Source organism: Dryobates pubescens, chromosome Z (genome assembly GCF_014839835.1).
Source record: "Dryobates pubescens isolate bDryPub1 chromosome Z, bDryPub1.pri, whole genome shotgun sequence".
In the NCBI taxonomy this organism is placed as follows: domain Eukaryota; kingdom Metazoa; phylum Chordata; class Aves; order Piciformes; family Picidae; genus Dryobates; species Dryobates pubescens.
The window spans coordinates 55,709,214-55,731,502 of record NC_071657.1 but is presented as its reverse complement, the minus strand read 5'-3'; the positions used below and the strand labels follow the sequence as shown (position 1 = coordinate 55,731,502).

Below are 22,289 nucleotides of genomic sequence, written 5' to 3'. Positions count from 1 at the left end.
GTGCTGGAAGATGAACCGCTGGGGCAGATGGCCAGCCTGGATGGGCAGTGAACTTCTAAAGGAATTAAGGGAAAAAAGAGGTGTATCATTTTGGAAGGAGGGAGAGGTTACCCATAAAATGTTTAAGGATGTTGCTAGGTCATGTAGAAAAAAAATTAGAGAGGCAAAAGCCCATTTGGAGCTTAGACTGGCCTCTGCTGTGAAGGACAACAAAAAATCCTTCTACAGTTATGTTAATGGCATGAGGAGGGGCAAGGACAACCTCCACTCCTTAGTGGACATGGAGGAGAACATAGTAACTAAAGATGAGGAAAAGGCAGAGGTACTTAACACCTTTTTTGCCTCAAATTTGAATAGCAGGACAGGTTGTCTTCTGGACAACTGGCCTCCTGAGCTGGCAGATGGAGTCAGGGAGCAGAATAGCTCCTCTGTAGTCCAGGAGGAAGTAGTTAAAGACCTGCTGAGCCACTTGGATCCCCACAAGTCCATGGGACCGGATGGGATCCATCTGAGGGTGCTGAGAGAGCTGGCGGATGAGCTGGCCAAGCTGCTTTCCATCATTTTTCAGCAGTCCTGGATCACTGGAGAGGTCCCAGGTGACTGGAAGCTGGCCAATGTGGTGCCCATCCACAAGAAGGCCCAGAAGGAGGAACCAGGGACTTACAGACCTGTCAGCCTGACCTCAGTGCCAGGCAAGATTATAGAACAGGAGTGCAATCACACAGGACCTACAGGATGGCCAAGGATCAGGCCCAGCCAGCATGGATTCAGGAAAGGCAGGTCCTGCTGACCAACCTAATCTCCTTCTATGATCAGGTGACTGCCTGGTGGATGTGGGGCAGGCTGTGGATATAGTCTACCTGGACTTCAGCAAGGCCTTTCATACCATCCCCCACAGCAAACTCCTGGCCAAGCTGTCAGCTCATGGCTTGGACAGCAGCACTCTGTGCTGGGTTAGGGACTGTCTGGAGAGCCGAGCCCAGAGAGTGGTGATGAATGGTGCCACATCCAGCTGGCAGACATTCACTAGTGGTGTCCCCCAGGGATCGGTGCTGGGCCCCATGCTCTTTAATATCTTTATTGATGGTGTGGATGAGGGGGTTGATGCCACCACCAGTAAGTTTGCAGATGACACCAAACTGGGGGGAAGGAGTTGATCTGTTAGAAGGTAGGAGAGTTCTGCAGAGGGACCTTGACAGACTGGACAGATGGGCAGAGTGCAAGGGCATGAGATTTAACACATCCAAGTGCTGGGTTCTGTGTGTTGGCCACAACAACCCCATGCAGTCATACAGGCTGGGGTCAGAGTGGCTGCAGAGCAGCCAGGCAGAAAGGGACCTGGGGGTACTGATCAATGGTAGGCTCGACATGAGCCAGCCATGTGGCCAGGTGGCCAAAATGGTATCCTGGCCTGCTTCAGGAATAGTGTGGCCAGCAGGAGCAAGGAAGTCATTGTGCTCCTGCACTCAGCGCTGGTTAGGCCACACCTTGAGTCCTGTGTCCAGTTCTGGGCCCCTCAGTTTAGGAAAGATGTTGAGTTGCTGGAACGTGTCTAGAGAAGGGCAGCAAGGCTGGTGAGGGGGTTGGAGCACAAGCCCTATGAGGAGAGGCTGAGGGAGCTGGGGATGCTTAGCCTGGAGAAGATGAGGCTCAGAGGAAACCTTATTGCTGTCTACAACTACCTGAAGGGAGGTTGTAGCCAGGTGGGGGTTGGTCTCTTCTCCCGGGCAACTACCAACAGGACAAGAGGACACAGACTTGTACTGCGCCAAGGGAGGTTTAGGCTGGATGTTAGGAAGAAGTTCTTCATAGAAAGAGCGATTGCCCATTGGAATGGGCTGCCCACGGTGGTGGTGGAGTCATCATCACTGGAGGTGTTTATGAAGAGACTGGATGGGTTGCTTGGTGCCATGGTTTAGTTGATTAGATAGTGTTGGATGATAGGTTGGACTCCATGATCTCGAAGGTCCTTTCCAACCTGGTTAATTCTGTTCTATTTGGATAACTAAAAATGAGGAGGTTTGCTATTTCATGTCATGGCAACATTTGCAGTTCATAGAAATACTTGTAAATGAAAACACAAAGTCTATACAAGAGTAAGCTGTGTGATCTTGTCTTTTCATGTTAAGAATAGAAAAAAAGGTTTGCGTGGCTTGCCCATTCTCTCCTTTCTTGAATTTGCTAATGAATGCACAAGAGATTGCAAGAGTGAAATAGAATGTGATTTACAGTTTAAGATTTATGTAATTGTGCATACTAATGAACTTTTTTGATAAGCATGTAGAATTACAGGTATTAAGGGAAGATCTCACAAGGGTCATCATTGAATACATTGTGCATAAGCCAATACACACCAAAGAAGACTGAAAACAGGATCCTGTGTAGCATGAATAAAATAAAATTACCAAGTATCTTTTCACATGTGCTTCTAGTCTAAAGCAGGGCCAAGGGGTATTTTCATTATCAGAAATCCATTTACAATGCGGAAAAGTTTACCTTATGTCATCTCTGCAGAAGCCTGTTATGCTACATCAGAGACAATTAGTAAAAGCCAAAATAAATGTCTGAGATAGATTGCCCATTTTACTGTATAATACATCTTAACAGATTTTTTCTGATTTCTTGTGCAATTTTCTGTTGCTTAGACTTCAGGCTCGAATTGCTCACAGAATCCAGGAGTTGGAGAACTTGCCTGGCTCTCTACCCCCTGACCTACGAACCAAAGCTACAGTGGAGTTGAAGGCACTTAGGTTACTGAATTTCCAGCGCCAGGTAATGCCTTTTTCTTCAGTAAAGTTCTTACAGAAGTGATAGCCAAATGTGTTCATATAGCAGAGTCACCTCACAAGAGATACTTCAGCAGCACTGAACCTAAGCAGGAGATTTTGCATGAGTGAAAACTTGACCTGTAAGCATATCAAAGAAATATTTAGCTTAGATTTAATTTTGTTAATAAAAATGTGCTGGTGTTCTTTTTGCTTCCTGCTTTATCTCCCAGTCTAAAATGTAACCATAGAGATGTGTCTTTCACAATGAAAATGGCATTGAAACACAGACAAAACAAGAACTGGACTGTCTGTAAGCTTAGTTTCAACACAAATTCCAGTAAGCACCTCTCTCTGGACATACTTAATATTTGTCTTGGGGTCTTACTGTTTTAGGAAGAGCTGTATGTTATTGTTGTCTGTTACTTCTCTGTGATTTGTTTTCAAGATTTCCACTGTGGCTTACAAACTTTGAAATGAAACTGTAGCATTATCATACCTATGAGGGATGGTGAGTGCATGCATCACCAAAGGAATTTCAGAAAGGGGATCACATTGCCAGACTCTTATGGCCCTCTTGCCATTGTTTTTTCTGGCTAGTTTGGAAGAGCAAAGATGTCATCTGGCAGGTCAAGCAAAAATACTTCCTGGCAGAAGCCTTGTCAGTAGTTGTGCCATGATGTCCAAGTCTTCCTTCCCTCTACCCTGGGCACTCCTTTGTCATGAAGTTTTGTCAGAGATCTAATGAAAAGCAGGCTCTCCCTGTTGTACTGCTGGCACTGTGACAATACTGTTCCAAGCCCCTAACATTTACCTGTTCTGCTCTCCACTGTGCAGCTAGCAGTGAAATTGAGTTGTCAGCTACATTTAGGTCCAGCTCTAGAAAGTATGTTGTACATTCATGATTTACATTGACGGTGTAACATGTTGACCAGCCACATTAAAGCATGACAGTCATTTGCATCATCTTGTATAGAAGGAAGCAATTATGATTAAGAGTAATTAATACTTGCAGCCATCCTCTGGAGACCAACAATTTATTTAGGGAAACAGACATAGCTGCTGCAATTGTATAGGTGCTGCATCATTTCAGAACTGTAATGGAACAGGAGGAGGGGGTGGGAGCATCTGGGCTGTTACTGTTGTATTCATCAATACCAGTGTTTAAAGTTGCTCCTCCATGTATTAAAAATGATTTATTTTTTAAAGTGGATTTTTTTTCCCCTCTGGTAGCTAAGACAAGAGGTAGTATGTATGCGTCGTGACACAACTAGCTTCTGGTAGCTAGACAAGAGGTAGTAGCTTGTATGCGTCGTGACACAACACTGGAGACAGCACTGAACTCCAAAGCCTACAAACGCAGCAAGCGTCAGACTTTGAGGGAGGCCCGGATGACAGAAAAACTTGAGAAGCAGCAGAAGATAGAGCAGGAGAGGAAGCGCAGGCAGAAGCATCAGGTATTTTAACTTGTTAGCTGTTTGCCCTGTGAGAGAAATGCACCTTGCTTTGCTGTATGGGTCTTCTCTATTACATATTTCAGTTACCTCCAAATGATATGATGGCCAATTGGAAAACAGTAAAATTAGAACTTCAGTATTCCCATTTCAAATCCTGTGCTTTGTCCCAAATGCCTGTACTAACTTGTTTCTCTTTCTAGGAATACCTGAACAGCATATTGCAGCATGCTAAGGATTTTAAGGAGTACCACCGCTCAGTCGCTGGAAAGATTCAGAAACTTTCTAAAGCTGTAGCAACTTGGCATGCCAACACTGAGCGTGAGCAGAAAAAAGAAACAGAAAGAATTGAGAAAGAAAGAATGAGGAGACTAATGGTAAGGAGTAGAGGAAGAGAGATAGTAATTTCATCTAGAATTTCTTTCCTAATACTTTATTAACATTTTACCAACATAGAATTGAATGGGGATTGATGTGCCTACTTTGAAACATGCTGGGTAAAGTACGTCAAGCATCTAAGTAGGTGCAGAACTCCAGTCCTTGTCCAGAATCTGTTTGCACCATGAGTAAAGACAGATCAATTTGGGTTTAAAAATCACAAAATCAGATGCAGAAATAATGAAATACTAAATTGCAAAAAAATTAGAAATAAAATTACAGAATCCTCATGGAATTGTTTCAGTTGGAAAAGACCACTGAGACCATTGAGTCCAACTATTGACACCACTGTGGTCATTAAACCATATCCTGAATTTCTATGTCCACATGTTTTTTGACCAAAGGGTGTGTAAAATGTAAATCAAGGACTCGTATAGGAAAATAACAAATGTTTAGCCCCCAAAGCAGTTAATAAATTTACATAGTAATCAGCATTATAGAGGCCTTTTATGGTTAGAGATAATTGCTAGCAGCCTGTATAACCAAGCTCATAAACTTGTCAATTATGAGATGAAAAGGTTGGTTACCAAAAAAAAAAAATCTTGCTGCTTTAGAAATATTTTTATGCATCATGAAGTTAAGCTTATGTCAATCAGTCTAACATACAGCATTATAAAAAATAAAAGATGTCTGCTGCTGAAAAATGTGAAGTAGAGTGCAATGCACAGGATCCTAGTGCTTCCAGGATATTTGTGCTTTCTCCTAAGACTCCTTCACAGTGATGTAGTGAAGCTCTTAGCGTGGACACAGCACTTCACAGGCATTTTCTGTTGGGAGCCTTGCACTCAGAGGTCTTGGCCCATACTGCTTAGTTAAATCCTTCTGCAAAACTGTGTGTGATGTTAGTGGGAATATTTTGCTTGTTTTGTTGCAATAAATTCTGAACTTGCAGATACATACTAGGAGTGTTTACAAACAGCTTTTCTCTCAGACGCTTGGTGTGGTCTACAGAAATGTGCTTTGTCTAATACTCTTCACGTATCTTTTCATGAATGTTGAATTCATTTCACGGATTGTCCTTCACTGACTACAATTAAAAGTGGTGATTAGATCACAGCTCATGTGTACTAGTATATATTACATGGCATTGGTATGATTAAAAAAGATACTATCAAGAGAAGCTTGAATATCAAAAGGCATTACCTTGTTGAGACTACATTAACAATGTATGCAGTCTGTAGTCCAACTGCCTTCCCAAAGCAACGTCAACATCAGGTTCAAAGCAACTTAGGGCATTTTTCAGTCATGTCTGGAAAACCTCCAAGGTCGGAAATGGCACAACGTCTCTGTCTATTCAGGTCCTTTGGTCATACTGACTGGTATCTCTCAGTTTCATGTCCTTGGAATGCCTGATTAGAGTGCCTCTCATCCCTTCCTCTGAGTCACTGATAGAGATGTTCAACACATCATGTTCCAGAAAAGATCACTGTGGTATCTCTCGTCTTACTGTCTCCAGTACTGTCTCTGACTATGACCCTCCACAGCCTTGGAGAGGAGAACTTGGGCATATTGGTGGATGAAAATCTGGGCATGAGCTACAAATCTGCGTTTGCAGTCCAGAAAACAAACAGCATCCTAGGCTGCACCAAATGATGTATGAGTTGGTTGGGGTTTCTTTGGAATCATTTCTGTTGTGGCTGATGGCTACTTTGTATTGCTAGGCTGAAGATGAAGAAGGCTACCGTAAGCTGATTGACCAAAAGAAAGATAGACGGCTGGCCTACTTGTTGCAGCAAACAGATGAGTATGTGGCTAACTTGACTAACCTGGTATGGGAGCATAAACAGGCACAGGCAGCCAAAGAGAAGAAGAAGAGGAGGAGAAGGAAGAAGGCAAGTAGTTACGCCTGGTACTTTTAGGCTATTTGTTCTTGAAATCCATTTTTAATGTTGGTAAATATAGGGGTACCTAACTGTCATATGCACATGTATGACATACGTGTCATACACAGAGTACTTGAAGTCATCTACAATGCTAAATTCCTATCAGAGGGAATTCATCTCTCTCCACTGAAGTAGGTAAGAAATTTGCTGTGATTAATTCCAAAGAAGTGAGAATGAGGCAGGACTATAAAATGAAGACTTTCTACAGGCTAAATCAGTTCAGGCATGTAAATTAAAGTACCCCAAAAAGATCCATTGAATCCAAAATACATTGTGTGAAGAAGATGGGAAAAAATCTGGTTAGTGCAACTGTTTCACATGGTAACTAAACTTGGCTTGGTCCATTTTGTAGGACCATTGGAAATGACTACAGAGAGATAACTTGTGCAGGCTCATTATAGTAAATGGGTATTACGCCTGTGATATTTAGAATAGAATAGAATAGAATAGAATAGAATAGAATAGAATAGAATAGAATAGAATAGAATAGAATAGAATAGAATAGAATAGACCAGGTTGGAAGAAACCTTCAAGATCATCACATCCAACCTATCATCCAACACCACCTAATCAACTAAACCATGCAACCAAGCACCCTATCAAGTCTCCTCCTGAACACCTCCAGTGATGGTGACCCCACCACCTCCATTCTTAACAATTAATTGAAGCTTTTCAAAATTACCTTTTTTTGTATGTAATATTTTACTCTGTGAGTGAGACTTGTGGAAACTGAACAGTGCTATTTAAAAGAAAAAAGATGTGTGTGAAATAATCATTAAATAATGATTTGTCATTTCTGTGACCTCTGAGTACCGTTCATCTCTTTGCAGAACAGATAAGAGGATTTCTATAATCCATTTCCATGCCTGGTTTGCTGCTAATTATATTTACATGCTTTACAAGCAACACTCTATAAATATCAGAATATAAAAAAATTCTAATTTTGGAGATTTAATGGCCTAAAATATTCTCCGTGTTTGCTTCTGTCCCTTTCCAAAACTTCTGAACTTTATGTTGAGAATATGTTCTTAACATAGGAACAATTCTCTCCTTGCAAAGATGTTACATGGTTCTTGACCCATATTACCAGTGAGAACAGACCTGATGTAATGTACAGAATTCAAAGCAGATTATCCCTGATGACATAGTGTTTGGAGTAGATTTATTGCTCTAATGAAAAATTACTTCTTCAACAATCCACATTTGTGATACAGTTCTATTTTTATGTCTGTTAAGCTGAAGTATGTATGAGGAAAAGAGTATCTCTTGTCCATGTCTATACATACATAATTTTCTATTGCTGGAGTAGAAAGGAAATGTGCCCCATAAATATTAAGTGCATATACATATCACAGCCTAAAACCTAAAGGCAAATTAACAGAAAAAAATCTCAACTCTGCCTTGGTCATCTGCAGCTTTTTGTTTGTAATTCAGTTTTTTCCATAAAGCATTTACTCTTCTGTCAAGGAGAGCTTATATAAATAATACCCTCTGTTTTAATTTATACTTCCATGAATTCATTGTTGCATGGCTGCAGCACTGAAGTTAGTGGGTGCTGTGTCTTTTTTCTGAGTCATACGCATTTAATAGTTTGCTTTTTTATGTTCAGTACTTCACATAAAACACAGTTTAATGTACTAGTGCCTGTAGTTAAAATGTTTTGTACTTAAAGAAAAGAGAAATGAGAGCAGAGTTACTATTATTTTCTCTTAGAAATGGGGATGGTGAAGAAGTACTTCCTGTCTTTGTCAGGCTTATATTATATAGTATCCACGTGAACCCTCTACTCTTATGACAATGAAATTTAAGATTAGTTTGTTTTTCTTCTGGGATAAAATTTGAAGAATCTTTATGGTAGATTTTCCCTCTTTGCCTTTTTTCATGTTCCTGTATTTTCATCTTCTGTCTCTAGCCTCATGTTCAGCTGATGTCCCACATCGTCACTGCAGTCATGATTTAAAAAACCCAACAACACCAAATAAAATTTTCACCTGATAGGCCAATTTAATGTGTTGTGCAAGCTTTGACTTTCACCTGTAGGAGTTTTTTTGTGTCAGAGTACGAATAACACATAGTTTGCTACTTCTATAAAATCAGTATTTCCTTGTCACAGTTTAAATTGTCAGGATTAAAGACACTTTTGCACAGCCTAAAACATAAGCATGAGATACCTGATACTCTTCATATTTATTTCCTTTGTAACACATGCTTCTGCTTTCCAAAATGGTTTTTAACTGTAGGTTGAAAAAGTTTCTACTTGCACAGCAGGATGTAATATTTGCACAGTGAACAGTGTTGATGCTTATTGATTATTTGTGGTAATGTGTTTTAGTTGCAGGGTTCTTTTCATTTGCTGTAGCAAAGTTATAACAACCTTTATTGGAGATCAGTCTTGTGTGCACAAGAATGGACCCCTCCTCTTGTTCTTTTGAGTTAAAAATAACCTCTGTCAATGTTCCTCCTTCAGCTGAGGCTAGTTACATGCTGTTTAATTTATCCTGACCCTCTGAACTTCTCAGTTCTGCTACAGTTCCTTTCTTTGCCAGCTAACATGTTTGCTTCCCAGGAAGGCTGAAGCAAGCAGCCTTCAAGCTGACAATGATGTTCTTACTGAACTGTTGCATTGAGAGGGACCAATGGCATGTATGTAGCCCATTCATGCATTTATAAGCCGCCTCTTCAGGTAGTTTTTGGTATACTAAAGAATATTATGCATCATAAATATTTTAAAGGTTTTAGACTGTACTTAAGCTTAGCCACGTTTCCATTTTTGCTAATAAGTAGTGAAAGGATAGTTAGCAAAGTTGATTAAGCCATTGCCTCAAAGTATGAAGTCTGTGTTAGAAATAAGGACAGACTTTTTAAAAAATCTGGAATTGACTTGTGTTTAGTTCCATGTGTTTGTTTAAAATTTGTGCCTTGGCAAATGGACTTTGATGACAAAGACAAAGGTTCAGGGCTTGATGTGAAACAGATATTGAGGATCACCTTGGTGTTCAGAAGTGGAGATACGAGATTCCTTAAGCGTGTTTTTTAAAAAGAAAACAAAACAATTGGATTGTCTGGATTTATCAAACTTACTAATAATGATAGTGGAAGTTGTTTGTCTGTGAAGCACTATTTATGAGATCTGTACTTCTTCTTAGTCCAATCTGTTTACATTTGGATACCAAAAAAAAGACTGTGCTGTAGTACTACAAATGCAGCACTGTGGCAGGAGTAGAAGCTGTATTCTGCCTCTTCTTGCTCATTGTCAGAATTGTTTAGGAAAGTTCCAATTCAGAAGCAAAGTGGATCTTCCATTTTCTCATATTGTCCTGATACTCTTAAGTAGGGTAAATGAGGGATAAGCTTTGATGAAGATGCTGCTTCTACCTTCGCAGTGGTACCTGGAAAGGAAAAAAATAACCCAAAAAAATCCTGAGTTACTCCAGCTAGGATATTCAGGGTTCTTTTTGATTGTAATTTGAGTAACTGTAGCCTAGACATAGTTGAGATACAGTACAAAGACCTCCTAAAATAACACTCCTAGTTAGTTGTCAGACTAAAAAACATTGTGAGCATACCCGAAGCAACAGTGTTTGTGCAAATACACAATCTGCGTTGCCTAGTGTTAGCATATTCTGTAAGCATCTGAGCTCTAGGTCTGGACCAGAAATTGCATAGGCCAGCTACTTCTTAGATGCAGATTTATTACAATGACGAGGTGTTGTAGGTGCACTACTGATACCAGTAATAGTTTCTCTGTGTGTGAGTAACTCTGTGCCTGTCTCTACCTGTATTCAGCCACAACTTAAATGATGGCTCAGGCTATTCAGAAGTAGACTGAAATATATTCATAATTCAAAATGCTAACATGATATGAAGTATCCTCTCCGTGCTTGTAATCTGACCCTGATATTTTTCACTTCTTTGTTTGTTGTAGAAGGCTGAGGAAAATGCAGAAGGAATGGCATCTGGTCTTGGTCCTGATGGAGAGGTATGAATTTTACAAGGTGTTTTGTTGTTACTGTTTTTTTGCTAAAACTTCCCAGTAATTGTTCTGTGTGTGCCGTTGCTATAGTTGAAAAAAAAACACAAAGACAACAAAAGTACTGAGAGTAGCTACTGTTTGTAACCAGGAATAAACCTAAAAATATTTATGCTGGCTTGTTTCTCTTCAGAAAGTTTTGAAGACTGAAATAAAAATACATTTAATCTATCGCTGAGTATGCTAAAGAATTCTTCTCAGCTTTGTTATGCGCTTAAAAGGAAATTATTGTCTTGCAATCCACCTACAGACATAGGTTACTTTCTAAAAGAGGTTATAATTACAACATATCCTGACTTATCATTTTTATAAAATCCAATATTGACATTGCATGTAATTACTGCTCAGGCGCAGGACAGACGTTAGTATTGTCATGTCTTAAGACAACTGAAAGTTCTTCCTCAGAAGCAAATGTAATTTTTCTGTGTCAGGGTAATATTTTTCATTCAGTAGCAGAGCATATGCTATTTTTCTGTTGCATTTTTATGGAAAGACTTTAAAATTTTGTTTGTTAGTTTACTATTGGTCCTTATACTTGCAAGTGATGTTTTTGCTGATGTTGTCGAAGTGTCTTAGAGCAAAATCCTTTAATGTAGTTGTAGTTACACAAGGAAAATGCACATAATATTCTTGTAACCTGAGTATTTATGGAAATGGGATAAGTTGTATACTCTGGCAGTCACCATATTTATAATTGTTTAGAATTATTTTTCTTGTTCATGTGGAGTTACATATATATATATATAAAAAAACCAAATTCTTCAACAGAAGCAGCAGCAGAAGGCTGGAAGTTTTAAAAGTAGAAAATCTGTGATCAAACAGGGCAGAGAAATAGCACAAAGAATAATTACACTATTCTGTTTTTTTTAGAGCACCAGAGTAAGGAAAAGGTTTTGTTGGTTCAGGTTCTTTGTCAGCTTAATTGAAGAAGTCAGGACAGTGAATCTTTAAAACAGGCCTTCATCGCTTAAAAGGTTCACAAAATTGTTACGTCCTTGTTTCTCCATGTAAGAGAAAGGTCATAAGGTTATTGTATGTTTTTTTCTTACAGTTGTCCATTGGTGTAAGTAGCAGGATTAAGTGTCTTGATTCACAGAAGCCAACAGTATATTCTTTTCTGCTCTTGTTAATTTATCTGGAATACTGTTACACTTTTGTGTACTTCATATAGAATATGTTGCACTGTGTGTAACAGTGTGACTTAGTGTTTGCTTGTGACAGTGTAGAAGGGTGTAGCTTCTGAAAAAGGAACTTCAATGCTTGTTCAAATGCGGAGTTTTGAAAGTGCTTTTAGCTGTTATTGTTTATGACATGCATGAATTTCAGTTGCCATGTGATAAAATTTTATTTGAATTTTCAGCCCATAGATGAGAGCAGTCAGATGAGTGATCTTCCAGTCAAAGTGACTCACACTGAAACAGGGAAAGTCCTTCTTGGACCAGAAGCACCAAAAGCTAGTCAGCTGGATGCTTGGCTGGAAATGAACCCTGGGTAAGTAGTTAGCATAAAAGTAGGCTGCGTTTTCCAATTGTATCAATATTTTTCATCAACATATCATTCCCCTCCTTACCCATCCCTTTCTTCCTTCCTGTGATTTTATTCTTTTTTTCAGTCTATTATGTGTAAGCTCAGTACGAGATCTACTGAACCTAATCCCTTGTCTTTTTATTTGTAATTCATTATCTTTGTGGTCTTTGTACAGCTATGAAGTTGCTCCCAGGTCAGACAGTGAAGATGAAAGTGGTTCTGAATATGAGGAAGAGGTATGTGTCTTCAAATAAACAAAGCACTGTGAAAAGTAGTACAGTGAAAACAAAGGTATTATTCCATGTGGTAGTTTCCTCTTTTTCATAAGGAAGAGAGAGAAAGCAGTAGCAGGTGTTCAGATGTTTAGAGTCACACAAACAAGAAAAGTAACTGGTACTGTAATTATTTCAGTTTGTAGCAGTTGTCCTTTACATAATAAATGTCTAAATGGTAATTGGCATTAGGAAAAGTAACTATTTTATCCTGACCAGTAATAGTCATGAGCCAGAGAATATAAGCAGGTTCCTATTTTGAAATATGTTAGAAAACACTGTATTGTAACTTCATGATGAATGAATTTAACGTCTTTGATGTTTATGCATCGTAGGTTTTATTGGTCATTCTGAATATTATTATTTATTATATGTTTGTTATGTATATATTATGTTTATTAAAAAGTTATGGATTATGTCAGAGTTTTTCACTCTGCGCAGAGTAGGCTTATTTGATGCAGTACTTTAATCACCAAATAAACAGTACTCTTTTAAAAAAAAATCTAAAATAAATCTCAAAATGAACACACACAAGATCCCCAATCTTCAGGGTAACAGATACTGTTTAATAATCAATACCAATAATTGCCTATTATTCTTCAAAGACTTTTAATCAGCAGGCTAGTAGCAGAACTCAATGTAGAATTCAGATCTCTGAAGTCTAGCAGTCTATACACTGCTAGACCAAATGACCACTGAAATTGACTGGAGTGTATGTTGTAAAAGTACATACCTTTGTAAGACTAATTACTACTAATGTAATTCAATAAAACTCTCAGTATTAAGATAGGAGGGGAGGGCCTAATATCTGTCAGATGTTAGGAGAAATTTTAAAGATATGTCTACATTTTTATCACTGACTCTTTAGCAGCAGTGTTTTTTAGAGGTGGGGAAATCTTTCATAGGAGAGAGAATACACTTGCAGAACTTGGAGCAGTGTTTTGCTCAGCTTTATTAGTGAGATTTTAAATTGTTAGTTATTCTTTGCAACACTGTAGCCAAAGTCAAGTTCATTTATTTTTAAAGAGTAAAAATGTGTTCTGTATCAAAAAGTTAAGAAACAAGAAGCCTGGAAGAGCTGTATGATACAACATAATGACATAAACATGTACATGGTATTGGACTCTTCTTCATGTGTCTCACAGACAGAGTAAGGTTTTTAAAAGCAAGGTCATTAAAGGGGAAAACAGATTATTTCGAAGTATAATGACTTGGATAATGTGTGTTTAAAATCATCTTCTTACGTGGCAGTGCAGTTCTGTTGCAGACTAAGTCTAAGCCAGACTTTGTGATTCAGGTTTATGTACGAAGCAGTGATCAATGAAAGCTGGACAAGTATGTGAATGTCAGTTGAAAGCATGACTTAGGAGATGTTGCACTTCGCGCCACTCCTTTTCTTCTTCTGTTATTTTGTAGGATGATGAAGAAGAATCAAGCAGATTAGAAACAGATGAGAAGATACTCCTGGATCCTAACAGTGAGGAAGTTTCTGAGAAAGATGCAAAGCAAAATCATTGAGTGAGTATTATTTGCGTCCTGGGCTTTATTAGGAATTGCGATGTCTTTAGAGTGCCATTCCCCATGAGTGGCTTGCTCAAGATTGCATTGATTTGTGATAGCTTTTCTGGCATGAATACTTGCAAAAGGAGGAACGTGATCATTGAGTATTAATTGTGTACTGTTTATGAAGTAGCTTACACCCTATGGTATACTTGACAGAGTTGAGGATTTGCACTGTTTCATCAGACTCGCCTGAGCCATGGTCAAAAAGTACTGTGTATTTGTGGGAGTTAACTTTGGTTCTATATGCTTTCTAGGACAGCCAAACAGATGTGGATGATGAATACAGCATGCAATATAGTGCTAGAGGGTCTCAGTCCTACTATAACCGTTGCACATGCGATCACAGAAAGGGTGGAAAAGCAATCTTCTCTTCTTATTAATGGCACTCTAAAGCATTATCAGGTGAGAAATCAATAAAACATTAAATATTTGAAAGTTGGAATTATGCTCACATTTTGATGTTATTTCAGGTAGTAAACTGAAAATCTGTTAAGAAACACAGGCAACCAGCACGAGGACAAGAGGATACAGTCTCAAGGAAGTTCTACACAGAGAGAGTGATTGCCCATTGGAATGGGCTACCCAGGGAGGTGGTGGAATCACCATTGGAGGTGTTCAGGAGGAGACTTGATAGGGTGCTTGGTTGCATGGTTTAGTTGATTAGGTGGTGTTGGATGATAGATTGGATGTGATGATCTTGAAGGTCTCTTCCAGCCTGTTTATTCTATTTCTGTTTCAATAAGCAAAGCTGAAGGAAGAGAGTTGAAAGTACATGTACAGAGCAGGACAGTACTGCTGCAGAGCAGGGCCTTGGAGTTGTTTTACCTGTGAGTTTTCAGTCACTGACATGCTGACTGTATAAAGTTTTGAGTAAACCAGCCTCAAGGCTGGCCCTGCCTTGGCAGGGGACTTGCCTATAGCCTGAGATCTGTTTGAAACTAAGTAATCCCATGATCCTGCTTGTTCACCAGCAAAATTTCATTTGACTTTCGAATTCTCTTAGCACTTCTAGGTCTCACTGGGAGCCCTCAACAAAAAGAACAATGTGTCATTCTGGGATTGATTTTGATATGCTAGGTTAAATAACTTTGAATAACTTTTCTAGCATGAATGAGAATGCTGTGACTAAGGCAAGATAGAATCCAACCATACAGGGAAATAGGCACTTCTTAGCTATGTATGCATTGTCCAGCTTGTGCACAACAGTGAAGAGGAAGCCAATGGATTCAGTCAGCAGCCATCTTAACTGCATAATCTTGATGTGTTGTCTGGAAAGGTTTGCCCAATGATACTAAATGAATAGTGTACAACAGTATTAATGGGATGGCCATATTGTCTTAAAGCGCTCATGGATGGGAAATTAAGATTGTAATAATTTATTTACTTCTTTAATTGAAATTAATTGTAGAGCATAGAAATGTTCTTACATTTTGCAGATCTGTTTTGCAGTGCAATTTCTCTCTGTGCCACAAAGCAAAATAATTCTATCTGTGGAGTTACACAGACACTCGTAGGGATTACTAGTCCTTTAGCTGCTCAATGTAATATCTCTGCAGTTAAATATGTGTGTTTGTTCTTCATGGTGTCTGTTCTGTATAACATTTTTACCAGAGGTAAGAGGCTCCCTTTACAAGGAGCTTGATGTCAGGAATGTTGAGGCCTATCTTTCGTTCTAGCAAGAATATTGTGAAGAAGACAGTTCTGGAACTCTGTATTTCCCTGTCCTTTAGAGGTTATGTGCTTCCTCATTGTCAGCTTTTTTCTACTGTTGCATGTTTTGTGCTGTCAGGTTTAATCGAATTGTCTCTTAATTCATACTGGAATACGTCAGTGGAGAAAGTTCCATGACACAGGAGAATATAGTTCTCGTAATTCTGGAGCTGCTTTCTAAGTGGGATATACGGTTGCAGAATAAATTCTGATCAACTTTTGGTGGCCTCTATATTTAATACCAGAGTATAAAGCAAGTCAGCATCTACATAAAAGCAGTAAATTGGAAGCATTATTTTGATACTGTCTTGCAGGGACAACAGAAGGTTATTTCAAGTATATGGTGTTTTCTCTCTGAATCTTTTTAGGCTTTTAATTTACTTCTCTCTCCATACATGAGGCACAATGAATGTCTGGATCTTAGAAGCAGAAAACTTTGCACTTGCATGAGTAATGTGATACACACGCATGGAAGTTTGTGTGACAAGGGAATAATCTGAGTTAAGTGCTTTCTAGCAGTACTCCTTGGAGTGTGGAACTCTTGTTATGTAGACATTTTTTAGCTACAGTACTCTGGCTTCCTTCCAGCTCTGGGGTTTTATACACAAGGCTTAACTGGGCAAAGGGGACCTGTTCTGGCATGTGAAGGTATGGACAGGAGAAACAAAATGGACATGTGCTATTAAGACTTCTAGCATGCCAGCAAGGCAGTTAGTCAGTGTTATGCTTACATGTTATGTGCAGACTTGATGGATTTGGTTTTTAAAGATTTTAATTAACACAGGCAAATGCATGAAATGTACACAAAAAGTTTAAAATTTGACAGTGCAGATATTGGAGAATGAACTCCTGTATGTCAAGTATTTACCAACCTTACGTATGAGTGCCTATGTTGATGTTGCTTTGTGTGTAGTACAAAAAACTTATATGCGTGAAATCTGACTCCATGTTACGGGCTCTGCTAAACAGGATTTTGTGATTCCCATGTAGCTGTTACCAGAAATTTATCTTGTCTTGTTGTTTTGGGGTTTTTTTTGGAGAACATGTCAAGAGAGTCAAGGATCCCTGTGCATATAAAAGGAAATCCAGTATCTAAGTAGTCGGGGATCTCAGAACCTTGGTTCTGTAGTACTGGTGTTAATGATTTGTGTGAGTTTTAAATAACTTAAACTATTATTTTTCATTTCAGCTGCAGGGACTGGAATGGATGGTTTCACTCTATAATAACAATCTGAATGGAATTTTAGCAGATGAAATGGGACTGGGAAAGACAATACAGACTATTGCACTCATCACTTACCTGATGGAGCACAAAAGACTCAACGGCCCCTATCTCATCATTGTTCCTCTTTCGTAAGTAACTGATCTCTTTCTGCTCTTACTGTTCTGAGTACTGCAGATTGAGGTTTCATGTGATGACAAGGTGAGGTATACAGTATAATTACACTGAGCACGTATTCAGTGTTTTCTGTGGTATTTATTCCCAGGCAAATATCTGGCATTAGGAAGGTCATCAGATGCCTGATAAACTGCTTGCTTCGAACAATTTCACTGTCCATGCTTGGCGGTTATTTAATTTACTGTAATTCACTGTTAAGCCACAAGAGGTGGATGGTATTTCTTCCATGCTACATGCCTCCAGGTCTCCATTCATCTCTTGTCTGTGATATTAAAAGACTGTTACTTAATTCTTTAAACAACCTGTGCACCTCTGATGCTGAGTAATCATGTTTTAATGAAATTCAATGATCCTTTAAGGCTTGATGAGTAATACTCACACTTCAGTCAAGTGTCCAGATTATGATTGTTTATTGTGCTGCCTCCTTTTGCTTTTCTGTAGCTTTCCAGAATGCTCCTTGCTGTATACATTTTTTTAAATGCATTTTTCTTTCTCTAAAGGTAAAGTATGGGATTTAGTAATGAAAAGGGCTATGTTTTAAATAAAAACTGTTGGGCATTCTAAAGGCTGTATGTATTGTGGGATATTGCTTGCTTACTTTTGTGTGCCTTGACTGCTGTGAAGAAGTTCCCTGGTGTTTTTGTTAGATAATTTATCCACCAATTCTGCTGAATTTTCAAATATGTTGCAGGATTTGGATAAATTTTAATAGTGGCCATCTCTTTCGAGTCATCCAGTTTTCTGGCTGCGTTGCAGTAGTAACTGATTGACTCACGTAAATAACACAGCCATCCCTCGTTATATGAATACAAATGATGGCTGGGAGAAGATCTGTAAAGTAAAACAAAGTTAAAGATAAAGGTAGAGTGTTACAATATTTCACATGAGCACCCTAGGAAGAAAAATAATCAAACACCAAAAAACAATCACCAAGATATATTTCTTCCATGTACTCTGTAATGATTTTTCTTACAGTTTTAAAAGAAATCTGTGTTTTCTTAACAGCTAGTATTGCTGCTGTCACAGGTTCAGTAAGGGAAAAAAGAAGGGGGAAAAAAAACCAAAACAAAACAAAAAACAAGAAAAGCAAGCAACAAAAAAACTGTATGGGTGTTTTGTGCCACTGTACCACAGCAGCAGGTGTCTTAGCCAGTGAAGTCAGTTTGTGGTGATGAGCCTCCAGAAACACAGTGCCAAAGTGGACCTGCATAGTGGCACTGGATGGTACTGGGAGTATTTCTACTCAAGTAGAATGCACATTAATTCTATTACCAACTTCATGAGGCTATTTTTAAAAGTTGTAACATCTGTTTTTCAATTATTAGTATAAAATAACTTGCAAATGTATTTTTTTATTTAGGGTTATCTTTTTTCAATATGCTCCAAAATGCAAAGATGAACACTACTCTGAGCTGGTTTCTAAGAGGTTCCTTTATATAAGCTGAATGAGGATTTTACATTTTTTTCTGTTTACTCCCCTCTCAGAGATGCTGGTATTTTATCATAGTATATAAAGTGCAGTTTTTAAAATATGCTGTTAATTTTGGACTTTGATTACATAAAATGTGTTGAGAATTGGGCAACCACTTGGAAACATTAATATAAAGCTTCACCTGAAAATGATAAAATATATTAATGTTTCTTTATAATCTCCATGATAGGACTTTATCCAATTGGACATATGAATTTGACAAATGGGCTCCTTCAGTTGTGAAGATATCTTACAAGGTTTGGTTTGCTTTTTATATGATTATATGAGTTGAAGGCAAGAGTATAGAGCAAATTTTTTTTTGTCTGCCTCTACATGTGTTTCTAGATTGTTTCCTTGTGAAGTTTTGGTGTGTATATCACATGCTAAGCAGAGAGAATCATACCAAGAAGACTGTAAATTGATAACTTACTAATTTATTCTGCATTTCACTATGTGAAATTACAATTTATTACAAAGTTTGTGATGAGAGTAATACCAATTATAACTGTTCCATGTCTTACGCATAACTTTGCTGTTTGGGTATGGTAGTAGTGATATGGCTAAGCAGTTTGTAAGGAGACTAGGCCACTAGCTGCTTATTTCCGGTGCCCCATAAAAGGAGCTTTAGAATCCAGCAGCCATTTAGGGGAAGTAGCTGAAGAAAGTCTGGAATGCATTGATACATTGTTTGCAATGCTGCAGGATTACAAGTTCACATAGTTACTGTTTGTCTGGTAATTCCTAAAATCACTATATTTGTCAGAAGAGTAATGATGTCTCTTTCTCTTTTAGGGTACACCTGCAATGCGCCGCTCACTTGTTCCTCAGCTTCGAAGTGGAAAATTCAACGTTCTTTTAACTACTTATGAGTACATCATAAAAGACAAACATATTCTTGCTAAGGTAATAATGACTGTCATCTCTTAACAGCAAGACCTCAAGGCACCTCAAATGGTGGCACAGCCAAGAACATATTTTTATCTCGTAAGGAGGTCCTGATGTCTTCTCCCTCTAAACATCAGAATTTTTTTTAATGAGGGCATGAGACACATTCCTGTGTGCAGTTCTGTCAGTAGTGTATATCTACCCGTCCTTGGAAAAACTTGACTCTTCTCCGTTTTGTTTAGTGGCATTTTATCTTATCTGTAGTCCTGATAATTTGGGGGGTCAGTTGTTGTTTTTTTGCCTCTTCATTGTTTCTGACCTGAAAATCACTCATACTAGAGCCTTTCCAGTATGCAGTCACTTTTTCCTAAGTGGCTGAATAGTTTCCTGTGTCATGAATTTGGTATCCAGACTCTTTACTACATATGTCCCAGTTCTGAAAGGCTTATGAACTGTCAACAGGTAGGCCTGAAATGTAGTGTATCAGTTTGAAAGCTTCCAAGTCTGTTTGATGTACACATAAAGCAAACTGAGGAGGTATTTTACCATATGGAGAAACCATGTGGCCCTACTGCCCCTTTGTTGTTAATTTTCACTTTAATTGATTTTATTATATACTATGTGTATAGATTACTCATTTTTCCTCTCTGAGACAAAGGCAGTGCATTTTCTTAGCATAATTCTGAACACTTGTGAACAGTTTGAGACTGCAGAGTTTTCCTTCCCCTCTGTTTTTCACCCTTGCTAAGAAGTAAAAAAGACAGTGCTATGCCATTCACCCTCTTCTCAGAAATGGAATTAGCACGAACTGAGGCCTTCGTAGTCTTAGAGTTAGTGCGACGTATACACTGACTGCCTTTGTTGTGTTACAGCTAATGAGAGCTTGAGCAACTTTCAGCATCTGTTCTGACTGCAGTAAAGCTTTCACATTAAGAAACAGAAACTGAAAACTCAGTATTTGAAAACTCAGTGAGATGAGCTGATTATAGTGGCACTGATTATTCATGAGTGAAAATGTAAGATCAGCTGAAGCAAATAAAGCTCAGGGTTGCTGCTGTTAGTGAGAATACTTATTTTGTCTGAAAATGCTTTTGTCTCCTGTCAAGGTTCTTGTTTCAGACAGGTTTATCTGGAGTATGTGGTCTCTTCCTTTCTTCTGTAAACCATATTCTGGCTTTGAAGAGCCAGTCACAAGAAATGGGAAAAATCTGGTGTTCACTGTTGCAGTTCAAGTCATAATTCAGCATCAAATTCAGCATATATAGTGTCTGTTTCTATTTTTGCTGCTCCCAGGGGTGCTGGTTCTTCGATAATTTGTCTTTTCTCATAAATGAGAAATATACATTGGGTTTGAAATATCGTTATTCCGTGCTTGTTGGGAGGAATTTGATTAAGTCTGACCTCCTCTAACTTAGCCCACTTACTTTTCTTGCAGATTCGATGGAAATACATGATAGTAGATGAAGGCCATCGAATGAAGAACCATCACTGCAAGCTGACTCAAGTCTTGAATACTCACTATGTGGCCCCTAGGCGAATACTGCTGACTGGGACTCCATTACAGAACAAGCTGCCTGAACTTTGGGCTCTTCTCAATTTCCTCCTCCCAACCATTTTCAAGAGCTGTAGCACCTTTGAACAGTGGTTCAATGCTCCATTTGCCATGACTGGAGAAAGGGTACTGTGGCAGGTTTTTTTTAGAACATTAGAAACAAACCACTTTGATGAAAACAGAAAGGAACTTATTACAGAAGGATTAATGTTTGAAATCTCCCTGTAACTCAGGGAGTTACTGTAACTAAAAGCCAGCTTTTTTTATAATGCCAGAAAATTTTAGTATCAGTGTCTTTTTTGACTCGAGTTAGTTTGGTTGTAACATGCAAATAATTATTGCACATATTAAGCCTTTCATGTGAGAGAAGAAATACCTAATATACTGAGTTGCCTTGTAGTGACTTCTATGAACTTCTGTAGGTGGACTTAAATGAGGAAGAAACTATTCTGATCATCCGTCGTCTCCATAAAGTGCTCCGACCCTTCTTGCTGAGAAGATTGAAGAAAGAGGTTGAGTCTCAACTGCCAGAAAAGGTTTGCCATGAGAGGAGTTGTGGAATGGATTTCATGCTTTTTCTAAGCATTATTTAATGTTCATTTTTTAGATTTATTTTGCAGAACAGCATTTCTTTAGCATCTCATATTGCTGTAGTTTGTTTTTTTTTATAATTCTGCCAAGAAAGGAAGGCTGGATACCTGAAGTTTCTGCTTTCTCAGGATTCCACACCAGTCTTACAGCTTTAATTCTGTTTGTAGTCATCCATATAAGCCATGCAATATATTTCCATATTATCTGGTTTCAAAGTATAAGTTAACCACATACATAGAGGATTAGATTCTGTCCTGTCCTCTCTGCAGTGCATAGAACATTTGATCCTTTAGTTCACTGAAATTCCTAAAGGAGTACTGGACTTCACAAAGCAGGCAGAATTTGGCCTGCATTAATATTGCAGGCATTTTGAGAAGTATCTTATCAAAACTGCACAAGTTGGTGTTGTTTATTTTTTAGTTTTTTTAAGTACTGTGTTTTTTATTCAAATACTGAGATCCTCAGAATCATCAGAAGCATTTATTTGACAATGAAGTACTCACATTTAAAAAACAAAAATAGGCACTGAAGGAGGAGGAAGATTTAGAAATGCACACTATAGTACTCAGAGGACCATGTTTCTTTCTGTTTCCATTATCTTATGGAAAAAGCATAGTCCTGCCATGAGAACTGAACTTTTTGACTGAAGCCTGCTAATCAGTTTAATTTGATTTTATAAATCTCATTGAAGAAGCCATTGAAGAAATAGTGACTTCTCTTTAATGATATATTCTCATGTCTTTCTTGGA

General features: G+C 38.4%; 1 protein-coding gene across 1 annotated transcript in view; it reads left to right on the top strand.

Annotated features, from left to right (window-relative positions):
* The window catches only part of SMARCA2 (SWI/SNF related, matrix associated, actin dependent regulator of chromatin, subfamily a, member 2), a 121,273-nt gene that overhangs the window by 45,402 nt on the left and 53,582 nt on the right, over window positions 1-22,289 (top strand). The window contains 15 exon segments of the mRNA XM_054178817.1: window positions 2,646-2,772; window positions 4,040-4,222; window positions 4,423-4,596; window positions 6,319-6,489; window positions 10,466-10,519; window positions 11,931-12,061; window positions 12,273-12,333; window positions 13,786-13,887; window positions 14,187-14,255; window positions 14,257-14,334; window positions 16,832-16,995; window positions 18,703-18,769; window positions 19,305-19,415; window positions 20,833-21,075; window positions 21,372-21,485. Coding sequence (XP_054034792.1) covers window positions 2,646-2,772; window positions 4,040-4,222; window positions 4,423-4,596; window positions 6,319-6,489; window positions 10,466-10,519; window positions 11,931-12,061; window positions 12,273-12,333; window positions 13,786-13,887; window positions 14,187-14,255; window positions 14,257-14,334; window positions 16,832-16,995; window positions 18,703-18,769; window positions 19,305-19,415; window positions 20,833-21,075; window positions 21,372-21,485 — 1,849 coding nt within the window.